At 41.6% G+C, this 19,120-nt stretch overlaps 1 protein-coding gene across 1 annotated transcript in view; it reads right to left on the bottom strand.

The window, feature by feature from the left end:
• EVC (EvC ciliary complex subunit 1) overlaps nucleotides 1-19,120 on the bottom strand; it is a 675,738-nt gene that overhangs the window by 565,377 nt on the left and 91,241 nt on the right. Inside the window, exon 6 of the mRNA XM_078678487.1 lies at nucleotides 13,694-13,792. Coding sequence (XP_078534613.1) covers nucleotides 13,694-13,792 — 99 coding nt within the window. The remainder of the gene's footprint in view (nucleotides 1-13,693; nucleotides 13,793-19,120) is intronic.

The following is a 19,120-nucleotide window of genomic DNA, read 5'->3' as shown; positions in this document are numbered from 1 at the left end:
AAGTTGAAACTGCAGATACCAGGGTTAGTTGTCCACATAAGTTGTATGAAATAACACTCCGGATGGAGGGGGACATACCAAGTAAGTGAGAGCACTCTTTTGGTAGCGACTCTCTAAGGGTTATGACATTCTTCTAGCTGAGCAAGACTGGCCACCACAATTTGTCAGGGAGTGCCCACATGGCGAAGACATCATTATGCCAGCCTTCTCCAACCACATTCCAATTAATTTAAAATAGACCTATGCCAGGAAATGGGCAGTTGCCCAAGCTCCTACATTATATAGAAATCATAGTAGGATGGGATGAGGATTCTCCTCACCATAAAATCCAGTTGAAAGATCAACCAACTGCACAAAGGCAGTACCCAGTTAAACAAGAAGCTAAAAAACAGCTCAGGGAGTTATTAGATGAACTTGAATACCAAGAAGTGATTGAAACATGCACCTCGTCAATGAACAATCCTTTGTTTCCTGTCTCCAAACCAGATAATACGTATCGTCTAGTATTGGATTACAGACATCTAAACTCGTGTTGCAAAACTTTTGCAGTACAAAATGCACACAGTGCAGCATTAATGAATAACATTGTGAGTAAAAAATATAAAACCACATTAGATATTTCTAACGGTTTTTCTGTCAAAACATTGCACCAGAAAGTAGGTATTTGACCGCTTTCTCAATTATGCGGACATAGCGTCACTTCTGTCGTCTCCAACAGGGATAGAATAGTCCTGGGTTATTCTCAGCAAGGGTAACAGAGTTACTACAAACTTATGATGATGAAGCATTATCATACGTGGATGACATCTATCTGACAGACGATGACTTGGATAGGCACTTGAATAGGTTGAATACAATTATATTGGGATTCGCCTCTGAAGGCTACGAATTCAATTTAAAAAAATCTAGAATTGCCCATTTAAACGTCCTCTTTCTAGGATATGAATTTTCAAGTGAAGGCAAAAACCTGGCAGCAAACTTTCTAGAGAAATGAGCGCTGCTCCAACCTCCAAAAACGCTGCAAAAATTACAATCGATTCTACGTTTCCTAAATTTCGGAAGAACATACATTCTAAATTATGCAGAAAGTGTTAAACCTCTCTACCAACTAATCAAACCTGATTTCAAAACAGTTAATTGGACACAAAAACACACAGAAATGTTGCGTTCATTGCAAACAGACATGTTAGCAACAAAACATTTGCAAACACGCGTAAAGGTACGCAACTTAGTGATCCGAATCATTCCAGGACAATGAGGATTCACGTACTTAACTTTTAACGAAGGTGAAAAAGTACCAATAGCTTACAAATCACATTTGTACACACAAGCAGAAATGAAATTCACTCCAACAGAAAAAATTCTGACAGTGGTCCAAACTGCAGTAGCAAAAGAGAGCCCTCGCACAGGGTAAACGCATTATGGTCGTTACACCTGTACCTGCCTTAAAGTCAGTGACAAAAGTGAGCATTCCAAATGCTAAAGCTTTACATCCAAGATGGATACAATGGGTTAATTATCTTGCTGCAACAGACTTTGAATATTTTTTTGACCCTTATTTGAAAACACAAGCATTTCTACAATATGAACAAGAATGTCGTCTGCCTACTGAAATTCTGCCTCTTGACCAGTATGAATGTATAATTTATACTGACGGATCAGCTTAACCCGCTACGGAGTATAAACAAGCCTATAGTGCGGCGTGCGCGATCGTTAAAGCTCGTTGCCGCAATGGCAAATTCCGACCAATGGTCACTAAAACTTGAGAATACGGACCACGAATTCCCCACACTTATAGTGTGCGATTCGTATTATTGTGTTCAATCAATACTTGCAAAACTGGATTCAAAACGGTTACAAAGATGCGAAAGGTGGCACAATCAAGCATAAAATGCTTTGGGAACAAGTAGTTCAGTTCCAACAAGGACTACAAAAAAACCCTCATGTGATACATACGCTGAGTCATCAACGTGATGGCGTTCACATTGAAGGGAATTCATTAGCTGATGAAGCCGCGAAGGCAGCTGTGCAAACTGCTTCCGTAGCTGCAATCACTCGTTCAAAAACGAAAATAGACGGCAAAATAATGCTAGCTGTCAATGCTACAAAGACAGTGGTGAAACATTACCGAAAGGTTGTCCACTCAAATACTCGTATATAACTGATGCGAACAATGTTCCGTTTGCTCGAATCCCTGGAGTGGGGAATAGAGTAATTCCAAACATGGAACATAGATTCGGACAAATTTTGCACATGCAGGTGTTTCTGCCACAGTATCATTATTAAAACAGAGGTACTGGTGGCCGCGCATGAGGAAACAAACCAGAAACTATGTTTTGGAATGTGAAATCTGCCAAAAGATGAAAGTCTCTACAGTGAAACGTCCTGTGCAGATGCCCCTTTTAATTTCAGATAAACCATTAGCTTGCGTTTACCTGGATCACTGCGGTCCCTTACAGAGGGATGGTAACTATAAATATATCATGGTCGCAGTGGATTCGTGCTCAAGATTCATTTGGATGTGGCCTCAGCGCTCGGCTGACGCTCGAACTGCTATAAAAGATTTGTGAGTCTTTATCGGCACATACGCAGTCAGCATGCTACATTCTTACCAAGGTCCTGCGTTTAGTTCTTGAGCTTACAAGAAGGTCATGGTCAAATTGGGCAGTGCATTGCAGTATTCTAGTCCATTCCATCCCGAGGGAAATTCGGTTGTGGAGAGAAAAAAACGGGACATAAAGCAATCTATAACATCTAGGGTATTAGGCTCGGGTGACGGGTGGGTCAAACAGCTAATAAGTGTCCAACGTAGTCTTAACAATCTGCCAAGAAGTTCTCTTGGGGGTATCACTCCATATGAAGTCCTTTTTGGGAGCAGAATGTTAGTATCAGACCTCGATTATCAGACTTCAGTGGTAGACCAAAACCTCTTTGATATAAAAGACTGTTTGGCTGTTTTACAGGACTTAAATGAAATAAGAGCTAAACAAAGTAACGTGTTCCTGAAGGCAAACGCCACTGAAGAGAAACCAACTGTCCCAGCAAGGCCTGTCTGGATTCCTACGCTTGGGGATCTAGTCAGAGAGAAGATCGCAGACAAGAAGGAATTTGGGCCTTCTTACAGACAACCAGTACCTGTCCTAGCAATCCACGGATCAAGAACAGTATTACTGCTGCCCCTTGCTGGTAAAAAGGAGAACAGGTTTGTGCCCATCGACCTGGTCAAACCACATCATGTGGCCGATCGTAAGGAGTAGGCCAAGTGGACTCCGCCAATGTAGCAGACGCCCTAATCTAGCTACTATCCAAGAGTTTAAAACTGAGAGACTCATCACCTTTGAAGTATCTGCAGTGTGAAATGAAGGTCTATGCAACAAAGCTATGGAACTTGTACCTCTTGAGACCCAAATAACAGTCCGTCAAGAAATACCTACCTACAACGAAGTAGCATCAGACTACACAAATGTATCAAGTGGTTCCAGCGATTTCAACAAATCCTGATGCAATCCCTACAATTAACAGAACTGCCTCTGGCTATTTCATTAACTTTGAAACGTTTTCTGAGGATCCCAGCGAGCCTGAAACGACACCAGTAAAAATAACTTTCAAAGAACGAGCAACAGATCTTTTTCATCACTTGGAAAAGACTTATCTGGTTTCACCATGGATTGAACTTTGGATTGTGTTGGGTGTGCTTTTTATTCTACTTTGGTTGACTCTGGTAATAACTTTGGGAATGGATAAATGGAAGATATGTCAAAATGGACACAGCAAGTAAGAACATCAACTTACTCCTCAAACCACACAAATCATCCCATCGTGAACAAAGAGACTTATCATCTTTGAACATCACAGCTGTTCCGATACCAGGGGGTATAGCTTGGGACAGAACTGATTATGACATTTTTGGCCCTGCGGAGCTGTTGAAGATTCTACACCAGTTCAAGATTTCCATGAATTACTTTGTTTCATCTAGTACCTTTTCTGATGATTGGGACTTCGAGACTGGTAACAATATGATGTCAGACTTAGAAATGTCTGCTATATTTACAAATCATGAATACTTAGAAGGTTCATCAGACTATGAACAAATGTATTGTTATAATCACTATGGTCATCATTTCTTGCACAAATCTGCAAAACCTAGAAATGTATTGATGTATAACCAATGTGAACATTGTCCTACGCCACCAAAGGGTAGCTCAAAACATTTTTGGGGAAATGTTCATACTTTTAAGGTTTTAATGTATCCAATACAGAATCATTTTACTTTAAAAATGTTAACAAGACAGGATTGAAAAGTATGTTGACAAATACCAAGTACATTTATTCTGCAGCCTTTTATGCTCAGCTGTCTCCACTAGGTTTCAACTTTTGGAAAGACAACGTTGAGACAAAAACTGTCTGGGGCACAAAAGATTGGCAAGTGCAGGGGATAGAAGCTTTATTTAGAGCCTGCATCATCCCAGAGTAAATTATGTTTTTGAATGACACTGTCCATCAGACATCTTGTCTTGGGTTAGCCAAGATAAAAGACCTAAACAATCCGTCCATACCTACAACTACACCAGTTAGTGGTAACACTTCAGAAGGGGGAGTTTGAAGTACATACTATTTTGCATCACATCAGAACAGATCCAGATTGGAAAAAATGGTTAATCTGGCCCACAGACACAAACAACTATCAAGATAGATTCCTGAACAAAACACAGGGGTTCACTTTCACAAGGCCAGATCCAAGATATGTTCAGAGACAGCATCCAGGAATAGTAACAACATACAGTGTATTCTCTGCCATAGACATCATTAACCAGGACTTGGTCATGTTGCAACATGATCATCGCAATTAAGTTCTATCATGCTATTAGGCTGGACGTTACAAAACCTACGTTTAGGCTATGTGCCTTGGCGTTTAATCAATACTACGTCACTGTTTTCAGAATTCAATCTCACTGATAAGCAGATCAAACTGGCACAGAGGGAAGCAGACTACACGGTGCAGAGCATTGAAAAACTGGAAAGATTGCCATTTACTGTCGCTGAAAAGCTAGCCACAGAATGGATTATACATGGAACAATAACTCTGCCTGTCACAATTTTCCATTTTCAATATTGCCTTAAACACATACCAGCAGGCACATATGAAAGGTTGGGTAAAGAATACATCAAGACATCCTGGGAATTACAGTACACACACAGATGTTGGAGTGGGGGAAGAGAGGTGTTTCTTAGTCAGACCCTCCAGAATTTCGCGATGCCACGAAATCGGCACTTTTGTAAAAATGCCGCGATTTTGACAAAAGTGCCCGCGAAATCGGCACTTTTGTAAAAAAATCTAGACATCCAGACCCCTTTTAAGGGGCCGGGCCGGTCTTCGGAGGGATGGGGGCGGGTGGGGGGGTGCTAGGCAGTGTGCCTCATGAGGCAAAACAATGGAAGAACTCTGCTCCTGAAACAGCCCTATGAAGCATCTCTATGCAATGGGAAATGGCAGATCGGTTACAGCATGACTTTCTCTGGAAGAAAACAGCTGTTTCTCTGCAACACGCTTTTATCGCTGACATCATGGCACGATTTACAAAGCAACAGCTGTTGCCTGAAAACAACACCAACTACCAGCACCTTCTAAAATGAATCTGTGCTTTAAGCTGTGCCAGGCTGTTCAAGAAGTAGACAGTACTCAAGTCCATGCCGGGCACGGCTCAGTAGCAGGGCGGGCTAATAAATTAGATCAGGAGGCAGCGGCATCCCTCAGCCAGAGCACGCAATCCGAAGACTGTAAATGCGTCTATCCTTCCGCATCACGCCTGCCAAGAATACTTACCAAATAAACAAATGTACCCAAAAGTGCCAAAAATGTGACCATGTGAGTGTCTTGCAGCAATCATTCAATTGCGTGCCACAGTGGTTTGACAGTTCAGATAAGCTCCCCGAACGCCTGTTTTTTAAAGAACATTACAAGATGTGAAATAGCATGTTTCAGAGATGCTAGTAAGACATGCATGTTGCCGTGATCTGTGGCGATGCCTAATCTAATACAATACCTTCAGCATCATCTTCAGCATTTATAAAAAGTGCGTTTGAAATGTACCGAACATGTTTGCCATCAGTTTATTTTTTAATGTTGTGACACTGAGCTATTTTATGCTCTGTTAGCTTAATAGAGTTATAAAAGGAACATCCGATATGTGATAGGTAGATGAAACCTAAATGTTCACTTTCACATTTTATTTTTTGTTTCTGTATTGTCCTTCTACGATCAGGAGGTCACTTCAAATTCCTAATCAAAATGTAATGTGATGACAATCATGTTTTTTATGCTTCACAAATTGTTTTTGGCTGCCTTTGTTGAACATTACAATCACATTCGATTCTCTTGAACAATTTCTCGGCTTGTATTTGTTCTGTGGGAGTGTGCATATTTGTTTGGAAGTTAATCCTATGTAAGTGATCGTTTAAAAACGTGGTTATTCTTTCTTTAAATGAAGCGTTGTCTATTCCCTTCATCATTTGCTTCTTTGCCTGACAAGCTTGTTTGAATGTATTGTTTATAAATAAATATGTACGTCATATACATTTGGTAACACCTTAGCCCAGCACACACAGACCACAAACACACTGGGAACAACACACACAGACCACAAACACACCAGAGACTAACACACACAGACCACAGACACACCAGGGACCAACACACACAGATATCTGTGTTTGTTGTAGGAAAAACCGCCAAATAAAATGCCGCTAAATTGCCGCTATATTTCCATATTTGTGCCGCTAAATTTCCATTTTTGTGCCGCTAAATTTGCTAATCCATTCCGCTATATCCTGGGGGTCTGCTTAGTGGTAAAAAATATGAAAACGCACTAAGCGGTTCTCTCCTTTGTCAGGGTATTAATTTACACGGGCCTGCGATGTTTCCTCTAACAACATGTCCTGCCACCTGCAAGGTTCTCCGGCTGTGGTGATGGATCCACTTTTTGGACAACTTTTAAATGGAAGTTAAATTATTTTAAACGATCCCAGCTGCTGTGGCATGTTGCCAGGTTTACCCCACCTAGTGGACTGTCAGCCAGGGTCACTTGCTGTATGCAAGTATTGTTTCCAAAAACCAAGACAGACCGGGAGTCGCCTATGGCCTTCACTGAACATCTCTTCTATACCAATTGATACTTTAAGCAGAATGAAAGCTATTCTTTTACAGAAAACCCTGCCACTGACCTTGGCCAAAGAAACCTATGATCTGCAAGTCGCAAGGACTTCTTCAGAGATATATGCCCTCTTAACTACAAATTGCCCTATACATTTCTCAGATATGTTAAGTCGTATCTTAAACATGTCTGATACGAGTGGTATGGTACATGTATATAAGACAGTATTTTCTGGACTCTTAGAACCTTGTAAAGCAGTCCTAGGAATATTTCCAAACTTCGTGCTCTCACTGTTTGGCAAGTTGCCTCTCATTTTGGGACTTGCCGCAGTGATATTATTTCTGCTCCTACTGCTGCGATATGGCAAGTCAATCCACAAACAACACCCCGTTCACCATGGAGACAACTCTACTGGCGATGAAGTGTCGTGAGCGCATCATCCAAATTTTGGGACTACCTCGTCTAAGAGAATTAAATACCACATGGTTTCTATCACTCAGACAAATTTGGCAAAATTGCATCTTAGCTGTTCTTCGCTGCCTGCTATGCGGAGAAGAATGCGTGCTAGACACATGTCTGACACTCCCATCAGTCATGCCAACGGATGTTGATACTTTGCTTGAACCAGTAACGGTCCATGCACTGTGTTGTCCCCAGCGGCTGTCAATTCTGATGATGGCATTCATTGAGATCTCACAGACGCAAAATGCTGACGGTGAGGTATGATAGGAAACAGCCACACAGGTATCATCCATTACGAACATTGCTAATGCGACCAATGCTTCACATCTATGTGCGGTTGATCTGCTTAACGAGGTAATCCAACTCTCACCTACAATGGTAGACAAATTCTTTACAGACTTAGAAGATTTGATGTTTTCTCCTAACAATAACACCGACTTTTGATTTGGCACCGTGTTCTGAGAGACTCTGAATTCGACCTTAATTTTTTCAAAACAAATTTCTAACTTTGGAACTCTTTTTTCTATGATTATTAATTTTTCCAAATTTATATTTTTCATTTTTTTTGGCACAAAGTAATCTGCTTAAAGTATAACTATTCATGGAGAACTAGAATTCTTTGAAAAACTTCCAGAGACAATATTTGACCTTGTCCTCATACCAACAGTCTGTATTTACGAGCCATTTCATAAATGTATTTTCATGATTCATTCAGATAGCATTTTTCAAATGTCACCTATTTGCTTTGAATGAAACATTCCTTTGAATGCGTACAGCACAAATGCTCGTTTGTGTACAACCAGTACCAATGCATTTTTATGTGTTTTGGGTGGGTTTTAAACACTTGTTGTATAGATAGCTTTTTAGATGCGTTTATACATGTTTAGAACTTAGTATTTAGCAGACGTCCTACATAAGAAAGTGTAGTGGGTGTTGTATGGAGTTTTAGATTCGGAATGTATTTTCACGATTCATGCCCTTATATAGGTACAATTCACGTTGCCCTTATATAGGCATAGAAAACAAGCCCATATTTAGGCATAGCCCATGCAAACCAAATACAGGTATGTCTTCTTCCATCCGTTCACCAAACATCACAACGATTTCTTGGAAAACCAGCTTAAGCCGTTAGGGACTTCCCCTTGCTTGAATATTGATTTCTCCAAGAACTCAGTTTTACAATGAACATCTATTCCTTAGGGGTTCATTCAGGACGTTCATATGCCTGACTTTACATCAAACACGGCATTCCTAAACACCTTCAAGGTATAAATATACCTTGACTTGCTATGGCCAAGCACGGTGGTTCGGAGCAGTTCCACAACCTACTTGCCCGATGCAGCTCGCTACAGCAAGTGCTGAAGGAAACCGACTCTCCAGCTGACGCACTGACAAGAAGTTGTCCTCCTCTGCCTAGAATCCAGCTCCAGTGTTTCTGACTCCCCTTGCGGGGTGTTGGGAAATCACATCCCGAGACAGAGATACAGACCTCCTTCATTCTAAGGTATGGAGCTGATAGAACCTAGAGAAACCTTTGGTAGATTCTTGGCAAAAACTAAACCTATGCTAAAGACCATACTTACTTCTTCCCTTGTACTAGACCTAGGTTGCATGTATGTATTTTTATATGGCTTAGAAACCATACAATGCTATTACAGTATTATTTTATAATACTATTCTCGCTGTACGCATTATACTTTGCATTCTGTCCAACGATTGTAGCAGTTCACCTCTCTTGCATGAGAACTAAGACTGTTAAATAAACCTTTTATTGAAAATGCCCGTCTCACTATTTTTCTGCAAACTCTGTAGAAACGAAGCATGCATGATTGACTGAGTGAAATACTTATCTATTGGTTCCACGACTCTGAAGATATTTTCCAGTCCTAGGGAAACAAAGTTGTCATGTTTAGGCGGTTGTCAGAAACTAATCCCTTCTTGTGAATTCGAGAACTTTTCTAGTGACCTCTGAGATAGCTGGCACTCACAATTAAGTTTAGTATTTTCGATAGAGACCTACTGACCTAAGTCCTACGTCATATCTATAGGATATTTTATTCCAATGTGCAGAGCCTATTTTTAATATAGGAACAACACTACATGGCGCCCAACATTTGGTAAGGCACTAATTTAACGCTAGATACTAAAGTAACTCAGTCATGCTTTTCTCAGAGACCCCTTTTCCGTAATACTCCAATAGACATCGGGAGTGAGTAAAGGGATACTATCCGCCATAGCTGAGTAGGATGAAAATTTTTATGTATTAGCTTTTTGGGTTGTACAACGTTGAAGCATACAGTGTTCCAAAATATTGTGAACCTTATCTTTGTTTCCTTGAATCTTGCCCTGCAAGTTTTTAGTTAAACAAAATGTCTCTAAACGGGAATATAGGAACTACTCTACAGGGGCACTGCATATTTCAGGCCTCCTGGCTGCTAAAATTCTACAGTCTTCTTGGAGCTGATGTTTCCACCGCTCTCTCTCTGATTGGGTAGAGCTAAGAGCTTCCCGTCCTGCACTCTTAGCATCTCACAATCCATTTGTTTCAAGCCTTTGCTGCAGCTCCAGTATCCCTCTGCCTTCTTCCAAGTTTAGGGAGTCTAGGATGTGTCCTCATTTCTGGGCTTCTAGTAATCTCAGCGGCCCGGTGTTATCCTTCAGCAACACCAGCAAAACAGAAGTTCCATGTAGACCCTTTCCATGGTCCCCAGAAAGTCCACCCTCTGCTCATCCCAGATAGAATGGGGAGGCCAGTGCCACTGAACCTAGAGACAAGATCAAAACCCTGTGTGCTAGCTGGAATCAGAAGTCCTTGAGTCCTCTTTTTCAAGAAGTCATGGGTTCCTGAGTCCTATTCATCAGCAGTAGTCAGAAGTCTTCTGTCTTTGAGCAGAGAATTCTTCACATGAACTTTCCACAGGTACCAGAATGTTGTCAAAATCTCTCCCTGGTGCAGAAGTTTTAAAGCGGAGGTGGGTGGAAAGTTCCATAAAATGGGCATATCTATTCAGTCCAAAGATGACACATCAAAACTCCACTCCTGTCCCACTCCTCCTTACAGCATCTAAGGACATTTCAAGAAGGTGACTTCAAGTGGTTGGTGTTCACAGCTATGTTATGTTAAGTGCTTTTTATAAAGTGCAGCAATTATCCGGAGGCATCTCGGCGCTGCGGTACAAGGAGAAATACATGCCCATTAGTTATTAACAAAATAGGTTTTGAGTACTTTTCTAAAGGTTCCTGAATGAGGCAGCAACTTAATGTGCAAATGGAGGGAGTGCAACAGATTTGCGGACCCTACTACGAAACTTCTACCGCCCCAAGAGGAAAGCCTAATCGTAGGGACAACAACATTCAAGGCAGTGCTTGAATGTATCAGCCTTTCTGGCTGGTACCCTCAGAGTCTTACTTTGAAGAATTTGAGGCCTGAGTTGTGAAGGCCCTCTAGGTGAGGTACAGAGCCTTAAAACTCACTCTATGTTTTACTGCGTGCCAGTGTAGCTTCCGTAAAGCATGTTTGACTGAATTCACAGTAGCTGTCTGGCTGCTGCGTTTTGGATAACCTGAAGCTTGTTGGCATATTGGAAACATAGATTCGGATATTATTCATTGCAATAAAGTTTGGTTAGGATGAGAGCAGTTACTACAGTTAATTGAAGAGTAGGCTACAGTTATTTGAAGAGTAGGGGGGCTGAATGGCAAGATTGTTTTGATTATCTTAAGGGTTCAAAAGGATGTTGATGTAGTTGCATTCACTTGATCACCAAAAGCAAGTCTGTTATCCATAAGGATACCTAGGTTCTTAACCTTACTATCTGGAACAGGTAGGGTTTCTAACTCGGGAGGCCAGTAAGATGGTGTCCAAAAAGAATTATTCTTACCGAAGAGAAGTACCTCTGTCTGGCTGGAATTCAGCTTAAGACAGCTATGATCCATCCAATCGTTGATGTCTAACATGCAGATATTAAATCTCTGACCGGTGTCATTAAGAGGGTCGGAGAAGGACATAACTATTAGTTCACGGAGACCTTTAAACCAGACCACACCAGTCTCTGCCAAACTGGTTCCTTCCAACTATAACTTCAAAGGGGCCTCCTGAAGAGAATCAGGATAGACGTCTGGCTGCTCCCTAATGTTTCTCTACGAAAGACATGCCTGTGCTTTTCAGTCATTGTGAATGTAATTAAGATATGCTGATTCCTCTCTCAGGAACAGGCTTAATCCCATCCAAATTGGCCTGTTGTTTGGGTAAGGCTTTGATCTAACTGCTAGCCTGAGAGCAATTAACTTGGTTTAACAGGACGAGACTTACTCAGAACATAGATCCAGGAAAGATATGCCAGTAGCCAATTGTTACAGGGAAAGATGTGGTGCAGCAGACAGAGCGGCTGAGTCTGAAGCGCATGGCTCCCAGTTCGATCCCTGGTGTCGGGGACAGCTCAACTCAGCACCATGTGACTCTGGACAATACCTCACTTAATCTCCCCGACTGACCCCATCACCCTGAAACCATAAGAGGTGATATGTTCACGCTTTACAAATATGGATAATTATTATTATTAATATAATTGGTACGAAAACCTGAAGACCACTTCCACCCTAACATACACCCATATACAAAGAGACTGCAGAGAGAGTAATCGGGAGACACCACAATCTTTATCTCTTCCTAAAACAAGCCCCTAGTGGGTGGTAATCCTTGGTGGGAGGGCCAGCGTAGAGCTTGGAATGGGGGGAGGCTCCAGGTTCCCAGCTGGAGGATTGAAAACTTATTTCTCTCCTCCCCAAGCCACCAGAGATAAAACTCTGTGCAAGATCGGACACATTACTAAGCCTTGCTATCAAACTTATTAAGAAAAAAAAGTAAAGATACCATAACGTCTGTTAGAAAGTGACTGTTAATGTAAATACTAGAGTGTGATATGTATAGTGTCTTACAAGTTTTATGACAGAACCCTTTCGACTCCAAATGGACTCCATAGAGCTGTATTGTAGGTGTCAGAGCGAAACACAATTAAAGCTTGTTTGAGAATGTTGAGTTCGCCGGTACAGGCAGATGAATAGACATGTAATACTAAACTTCGTGTGTGGCATGGTCACCGCGGATACCCGGGCTAGGGAGAACGCCACAACATGGAGTAATTTCTCATGGAGACTTCTATCACTTGAAATTAAACAAATCTGCACTTCTCGTCAGATCATTGTTACAAATAAGCATCATTAAGTTTTAAATATCTGTGGCTTTTGAAGGACAGACAAAGTGTTCACTTGGTCCTACAACAGTTGGTGACATTTTCAGTGATCACAGGTAGTTTTGTGCTATCAACATGTACAGAAATGGAGGATGGTACACATACTACTAATCTACTAATGTATTGTGTCCTAGCATGTTCTGGCCACAGTGCAGTCTTTCAGCGTTGTTTTACACGTTTTTAAAGGAACAGTGACATCCTTACAATGTTTTCTCAATTGAAAAGTAAGGATAAGGTATAAGCATTCCCAGTGGAGGAGAACTCTATTTTGGAAGGCTTCGCTTACAAACGTATATGAAAAATAGGAAGCTTACCAATTCTGCATTTTAATATCTGTCTCAATGCAAAATAAATTGAAATACTAAGGCTGCTGCCTGACATCTGTATTGGAAGCCCAAGTTCGGACCAAACTAATTTTCTTTTCTGCTTTTCAACCAAGCGCTCTGAATTCTCTAGTAGGCTACAGACGGTTGGTTGTGTGCTAGCCTGAACTCAAAAACAAATGATAGGAAATCCCAGCTGCAATATATAATATTTTTGTGAAAATTCATTAAAATATGTTTTGGTTAAAACATTGATTATTATCCTCTCAGTGTACTTACACAACTAATTTTATTTTTTTTGGGAGCTTTGGAGCATACAATCAAACAAAATGAATTTTATGTGAAACTAATTATTTCATTGATTTTCAAAGAAAGAAGAGTTTTTTAAACGTTCCAAACACTGGATGTAAAAGATGAAATGATACTGAAAACAATTGGTTTTATGCCATTGAAATACTGTGTTGCAACCAACATTAATGTATTTTATTAAACACATGGGACTTACCGCGTCTAGTGTGGAAAGGATATTGAGGAACAATTCTCTATCAATTTTCTTTTTCATCAATAAATCAGTGAAATACAATCGTATAACTTGAACAAACATCTGTGGGGAAGGAACAGATACAGCATGAGGGATAGCAATGTCAATACCACTATCCCATACAAGACTTGCAGCTATAAACGCAGGTTGCTGTAGTACAAGGTTAGTAAAAAACCTATGCTTCCTTGCCATTAACACGTATAATAAGTTGAAGAAAAGGAAGCTAGCAATTAAAAGAATTCCCTTGAGTAATTGATCTTCAGAAAAAGTCATTGCAGTCAGAACTTATAAGAAATCAAGAACCAAAGACCAGAAAATTTAAATTAAAAGTGCACTCCATGAAAGCTTCTTTCTAATTGTGGGTCAGGATTTAAACATGGTAACATAATGGTAACAGAATAATATGCTTAAGCAGGATGTATAAAACCATTTATTCGAGATAAGAAGTATAGCAGTTAACACATGCACGATTAATATGATATAGAAGAAATATTCATGGATGTTTTGAAAACGTGGAAATGGTGTCCACCATTAAAAGTGTAGTAGAACGTGAAAACAGTACACGATCAGCTGCATTCCACTGGGAACCAGAGTATTTCTTTAGGAGTGCAGTAAAATAGCTGGCACGTGAAAAGAGGGGGGTCTGATGTTCAATATAATTATGTCATGTCAGTGAAAATAAATGGAGCAATAGTACAAATAAACACACATTTATTACTGCAGTGGAAAGGTGAAATTCCATGTCTATAACACATCACAGCTTAACAGATCAGAGAAACACTGCTTTAGGGCCTCACAGGTTCAACTAAAATGGAACAACTGGGGCAGTGTTCACAAAACCTACTTATTGTAAAAGTATCTTGCTTCACTGGCTGAATATCTTATGCTGTGGTTAGGATTAACAACCGTTGGTACTACAGCATAGGAAATTCCACCGGGGTATACAAAATACACTCCCATCCCCCTGAGTGTAATATGCAGTTTATTACCATTGTTGAGGAAGGGGAGGAACATCATGCTATAGTTAAAGCTTCACGTCTCTTTAGTTATGGCCCCTTCCCAGACTCAACAAATAGTAATATATAACATATTCCACTCTACACATCTCCATACATACTATTTAGAATTGAGGACTGGCCAGAGAAATGCAAACCAGGCACATTTTGCATTTTTTGATGTCTCATACATCTGTACCCTCCAGGAATTATTGGTTTTGGGTGCACATCATTATTGGTCAGGAGTGAGGAGAGTTGAGTACATTTTCATTATTTTCATTATTTCTTCAGTGTAAAGTTGCAAGACTAAAGATATAGTACTGAATGACACTAAGGGGCCGATTAGGATCGCGGACGGACCTGCGTCCGTCCGTGACCCCCGAGGTGGAGGGAACATCCGCAGGGGCTGCGGTGTTCCCTCCAGTGCAATTAGGATGTGACCGCCACCCGGGCAGTCACATCCTCAATATTTAACATTGCGGCGGGTCCTGCTTGAAGCAGCACCCGCCGCAAGGTTAAATATGCATGCTTTGCATTTGCATGCACAAAGCGGCAGGCACCGCGCGGTGCATGCCGCTTCGTGCTTGCAAATGCAGGGGGGTACCATAGGTACCCCCCATGTGCACCCCCTACCCCTCCTTCACCCCTGGGGGCCCGCAATGGGCCCCCAAAGAAAACACTGTATGCCTTTCCACGGCGGAGAAGGCGCCGCGGAAAGGCATGTGTTCTTTCCCATCCTAATATGTCTGGCGGTGTCTGTTAGACACAGCCAGCCATAATAGAGCTTTATCGCCGCAGTCGTAAGGCGACCACGGCGGAAAAGCGGCGGACGGTCTTCCTGACCCCCCAGCCATCCTAATCTGGCAGGGGGGTCTTTGAAGGCTCCGCAGCGGTTTTTCCGCATCCTACGGGCCAGCGGACACTTCCGCCGGCTCGGAGGATGCGGAAAAAACGCAATCCTAATCGACACCTTAATGTCTTAATTGTGGTCCTAGGATCCAACCAAAGTTATTATTAAAAAGATTATTTTGGATAGTGCAGGTTTCCCTTTTTCTGAACAAGTTTGACCCTTTATCCAAATTGGCCACCCTAATTGCAGATCTTGTGCTCCATTGGACACTTTTGCTGGAGATACTAAATTGGGCTAACCACCATGTGGCCTTCAGGGGGTAGAACCCAAATGATTTTGTCAGGTGGTGGAAATATTTAAACATTTTGGGGTGCCATAGCTGCACCCAGAAATATTGCCGACTTGGCCGGTTACCTGCTGCCACAAACAGGTTTGCTGGCTTGCCCTATTTACACCTAAATATACTACCTAAATGATGAGTTATTGACCTATATTCAAAATGATCAGAAGGTCATAAAATATTCTTTATTCTACGCCCTAGCCAGCTCTAACCCTATGCCATGAGATTAGAAGATTTGCCAATTCCCTAACTTTAACTACGCACACTGAGATAATTTATTCCACTGTGCTGTAATTTAACTTGCCCAATTGTGACTTCAAACCATGTTTGCAGTCACGTGGACGGGCATGAGCAAGGTTAAGGCTCATGAAGGCTCGTTTGTACTGTAGGATAGCTTGCATATGAAAATTTCATTTAAAAGTGCTTTAAACCTGCTTTTAAAAAATAGTTTTTACCTGCACAGACTTCACAATATTGTACCTTTTTAAAAACTGTTTATGCTTTTCCCTGTAATCTTTAACTGCGGGCTTACTTACTTCGCTAGGCCACTGCTCCTCGGTCCATCGCGGTTCCACCCCATTTGCCTGGAGGGAGATTAGGGCGATTTCCGGGCTGGAAGGGAAGTTGGCACGCTAGTTGCTTAACCCCACCACATAAAACTGGATGACATCTCAGAAGGCAGTGGACGCGCATCAGCAAGGTTAAGGCTCGTGAAGGCTTGTTTGTACTGTAGGATAGCTAGAGCATGGAAATTGCATTTAAAAAGCGCCTGAAACCTGCTTTTGAAAAATCGTTTTCAACTGCACAGACCTCACAATATTGTACCTTTTTTTAAAACTGTTTATGCTTTTCCCTGTAATCTTTAATTGCAAGCTTACTTACTTCGCTACGCCACTGCTCCCCGGTCCATCGCGGGTCCATCCCGTTTGCGTGGAGGGAGATTAGGGTGATTGTGGGCTGGAAGGGAGGCTGGGGGTCTGGCTCCCTAACCCCACTACATAAAACTGGATGACAGCTCAGACGTGCAGCGGGCGCGCCAACGGCGCGCCAAAGGCAAATCAATCTGCACCCGTCCGCGCACCGGCCATGCACAGCGCCAGCCATGCTGCTGGTTTTGAGAGAAATATAAAGGGGGACAGACGCCTTTGCTATTCAAGTGAACACATTTGGAGATTAGGTGAGCAGGAAAGCTATAAGGGTGAGCGAAGTGGAGGAGGAAATTGCTAAAGTTGGGGATAAGCTGAAATGTGGCCTAATTAATGCCATAACCCTGGTGAAGCACCACCTGGAGATCCAATTAACTTTGGAAACATTTGATTTGGATGCACTGTTCTTAACAGAAACCTGGTTGCGCCTGGACTCAGATTTTGAGTTAGGGTTGGCATGTCCATTGGGATACAAAGCTTTTCATAAGCGTAGGAATGGTGGTAGAGGAGGTGGGGTTGGGGTAATTTTTCAAGATAAATGGAACATTACCTCAATGGATATTGATGAGGTGGAAGTTACAAAATTACTGGGGTTCTCACTGAAGGATTATGAAGGACACTTATTGACCTGAATCATCTATTATAGACCCCTCAGGTCCAGTCAGTCTTCAGCAGTCAGCACTCATTGATGTTAGTAATATGGCACTCACCCACGCAAGACTAATTATTCTAGGAGACTTTAATCTCTGGCACAACGGAAGTTTAGACACAGCTTTTAAAAACCTTTTCCAATCCTGAGAGACTCTGAACCTGCAACCGTGGGTAACAGACCCTACACATAGGAGAGGACACGCATTGGACTTAATCTTATCTGCGGAAAATGTTATAGGACTAGAGGATATTTAACTGTAAACTGGTCTGATCATTACTTGATAAAATTCCTGGCATTTATACCTAGACGCAATACCTCTACTACTATTAAAGTAAACAATTGTAGAAGAAGGGACTGGAAGGTACTTCTGGAAAAGGCTAAACTATTTCCACAATGTTCTGCATCAGTTCCTTTAGACCTAAATAAACTGGTGGATGAAAATGACATGCAGTTTTGTGAACAAATAAGCAATATGTTAGACCAGGCTGCCCCTATGAAAAATTATAATAAACCATGTCGGCAGTCATGTCTGTGGTATAATGAAAGGTTAAAGAATTTGAAAAAGGGTTGCAGGCAGGCAGAACGGAAGTGGAGGAAAGATTATGCAGAGTAGGACAAAGTCTCCCTAAACAAAGTAAGAAGTAACTATACAAAATAAATCACTATGACTAAAGCTGAATACTAAGCAGATATCATTTTGAAGGCATCAAATAGTACTAAAACCATCTTTAAAATTGTGACTTCAACTCGACCTTCGAGCCCATTGTAGTGAGGACCTGGATCGTGTGAGGGAGCAAGACGCCCAGTGGGGAATTCCAAGCCTTGAATTAGCACCTGTCAAAAGGTGGATAGATGTGGCAATCCAAATCAAAGCCATTTGCCTAGAAAAAGGCCTACGGGTGGCTAACGGAAGAACTTCTTCTGATAAACGCGGGGCGAACACCTTCAACAATGGCCATAATGCAAGTCATATTGACAATTTGTTAATTAACCTCAAGTTATGGCATGCCCTTTTGGACATGGTGATGCGGGATCATTTGGAGAGCGATCACAACTCGCTATGTTCTTCCTTTAAATTACTGGCCCAACATGATCCTACACAATCAGATAATCAGCTTATCACCCATGACCTGGTACCTACCAACGACATGCGGCATCTCGAATCGGCTATGGTTCTAGAGAACCGAGACATCCTAGCTTCCATTGCTATGGAAACTGAATAAATACTAGCGGAACTAGAGGCTTTCCCTACTGGATCTGGTTCACTACAGGCTATAACCACACTTCATAATACATTTTTTGCTAAATTTCGCTCCCACTTCATTAAAGAACGTAGGGCTAAGAGTACCCCACAAAAGAACCTGTGCCAGTGGTTCAATGATGAATGTAAAACGGCCCGTTGACATCTTTGAGAAGCGATAAGATCAAAAGAGCCAACTAGGACAGCTAAGACAAAGTACAAGAACGCCCAGGAGAAGGCGAAAAAAGATTGGGACAAAAATAAATGGCAGGGCCTCAGATTGGCATGTGCCAAAATCAATTCCCAACAATTTTGGAACTTGGTTAAATGGGGCAGGGGAGGACATTTACAGCAGCCACAGAATTATGTGGCACAGGATCAATGGGTT

The sequence above is a fragment of the Lissotriton helveticus genome, chromosome 2_2 (assembly GCF_964261635.1).
Source record: "Lissotriton helveticus chromosome 2_2, aLisHel1.1, whole genome shotgun sequence".
Classification (NCBI taxonomy): Eukaryota; Metazoa; Chordata; class Amphibia; order Caudata; family Salamandridae; genus Lissotriton; species Lissotriton helveticus.
The sequence above is the reverse complement of the archived record's forward strand: the minus strand, read 5'-3'. Positions and strand labels throughout refer to the sequence as shown.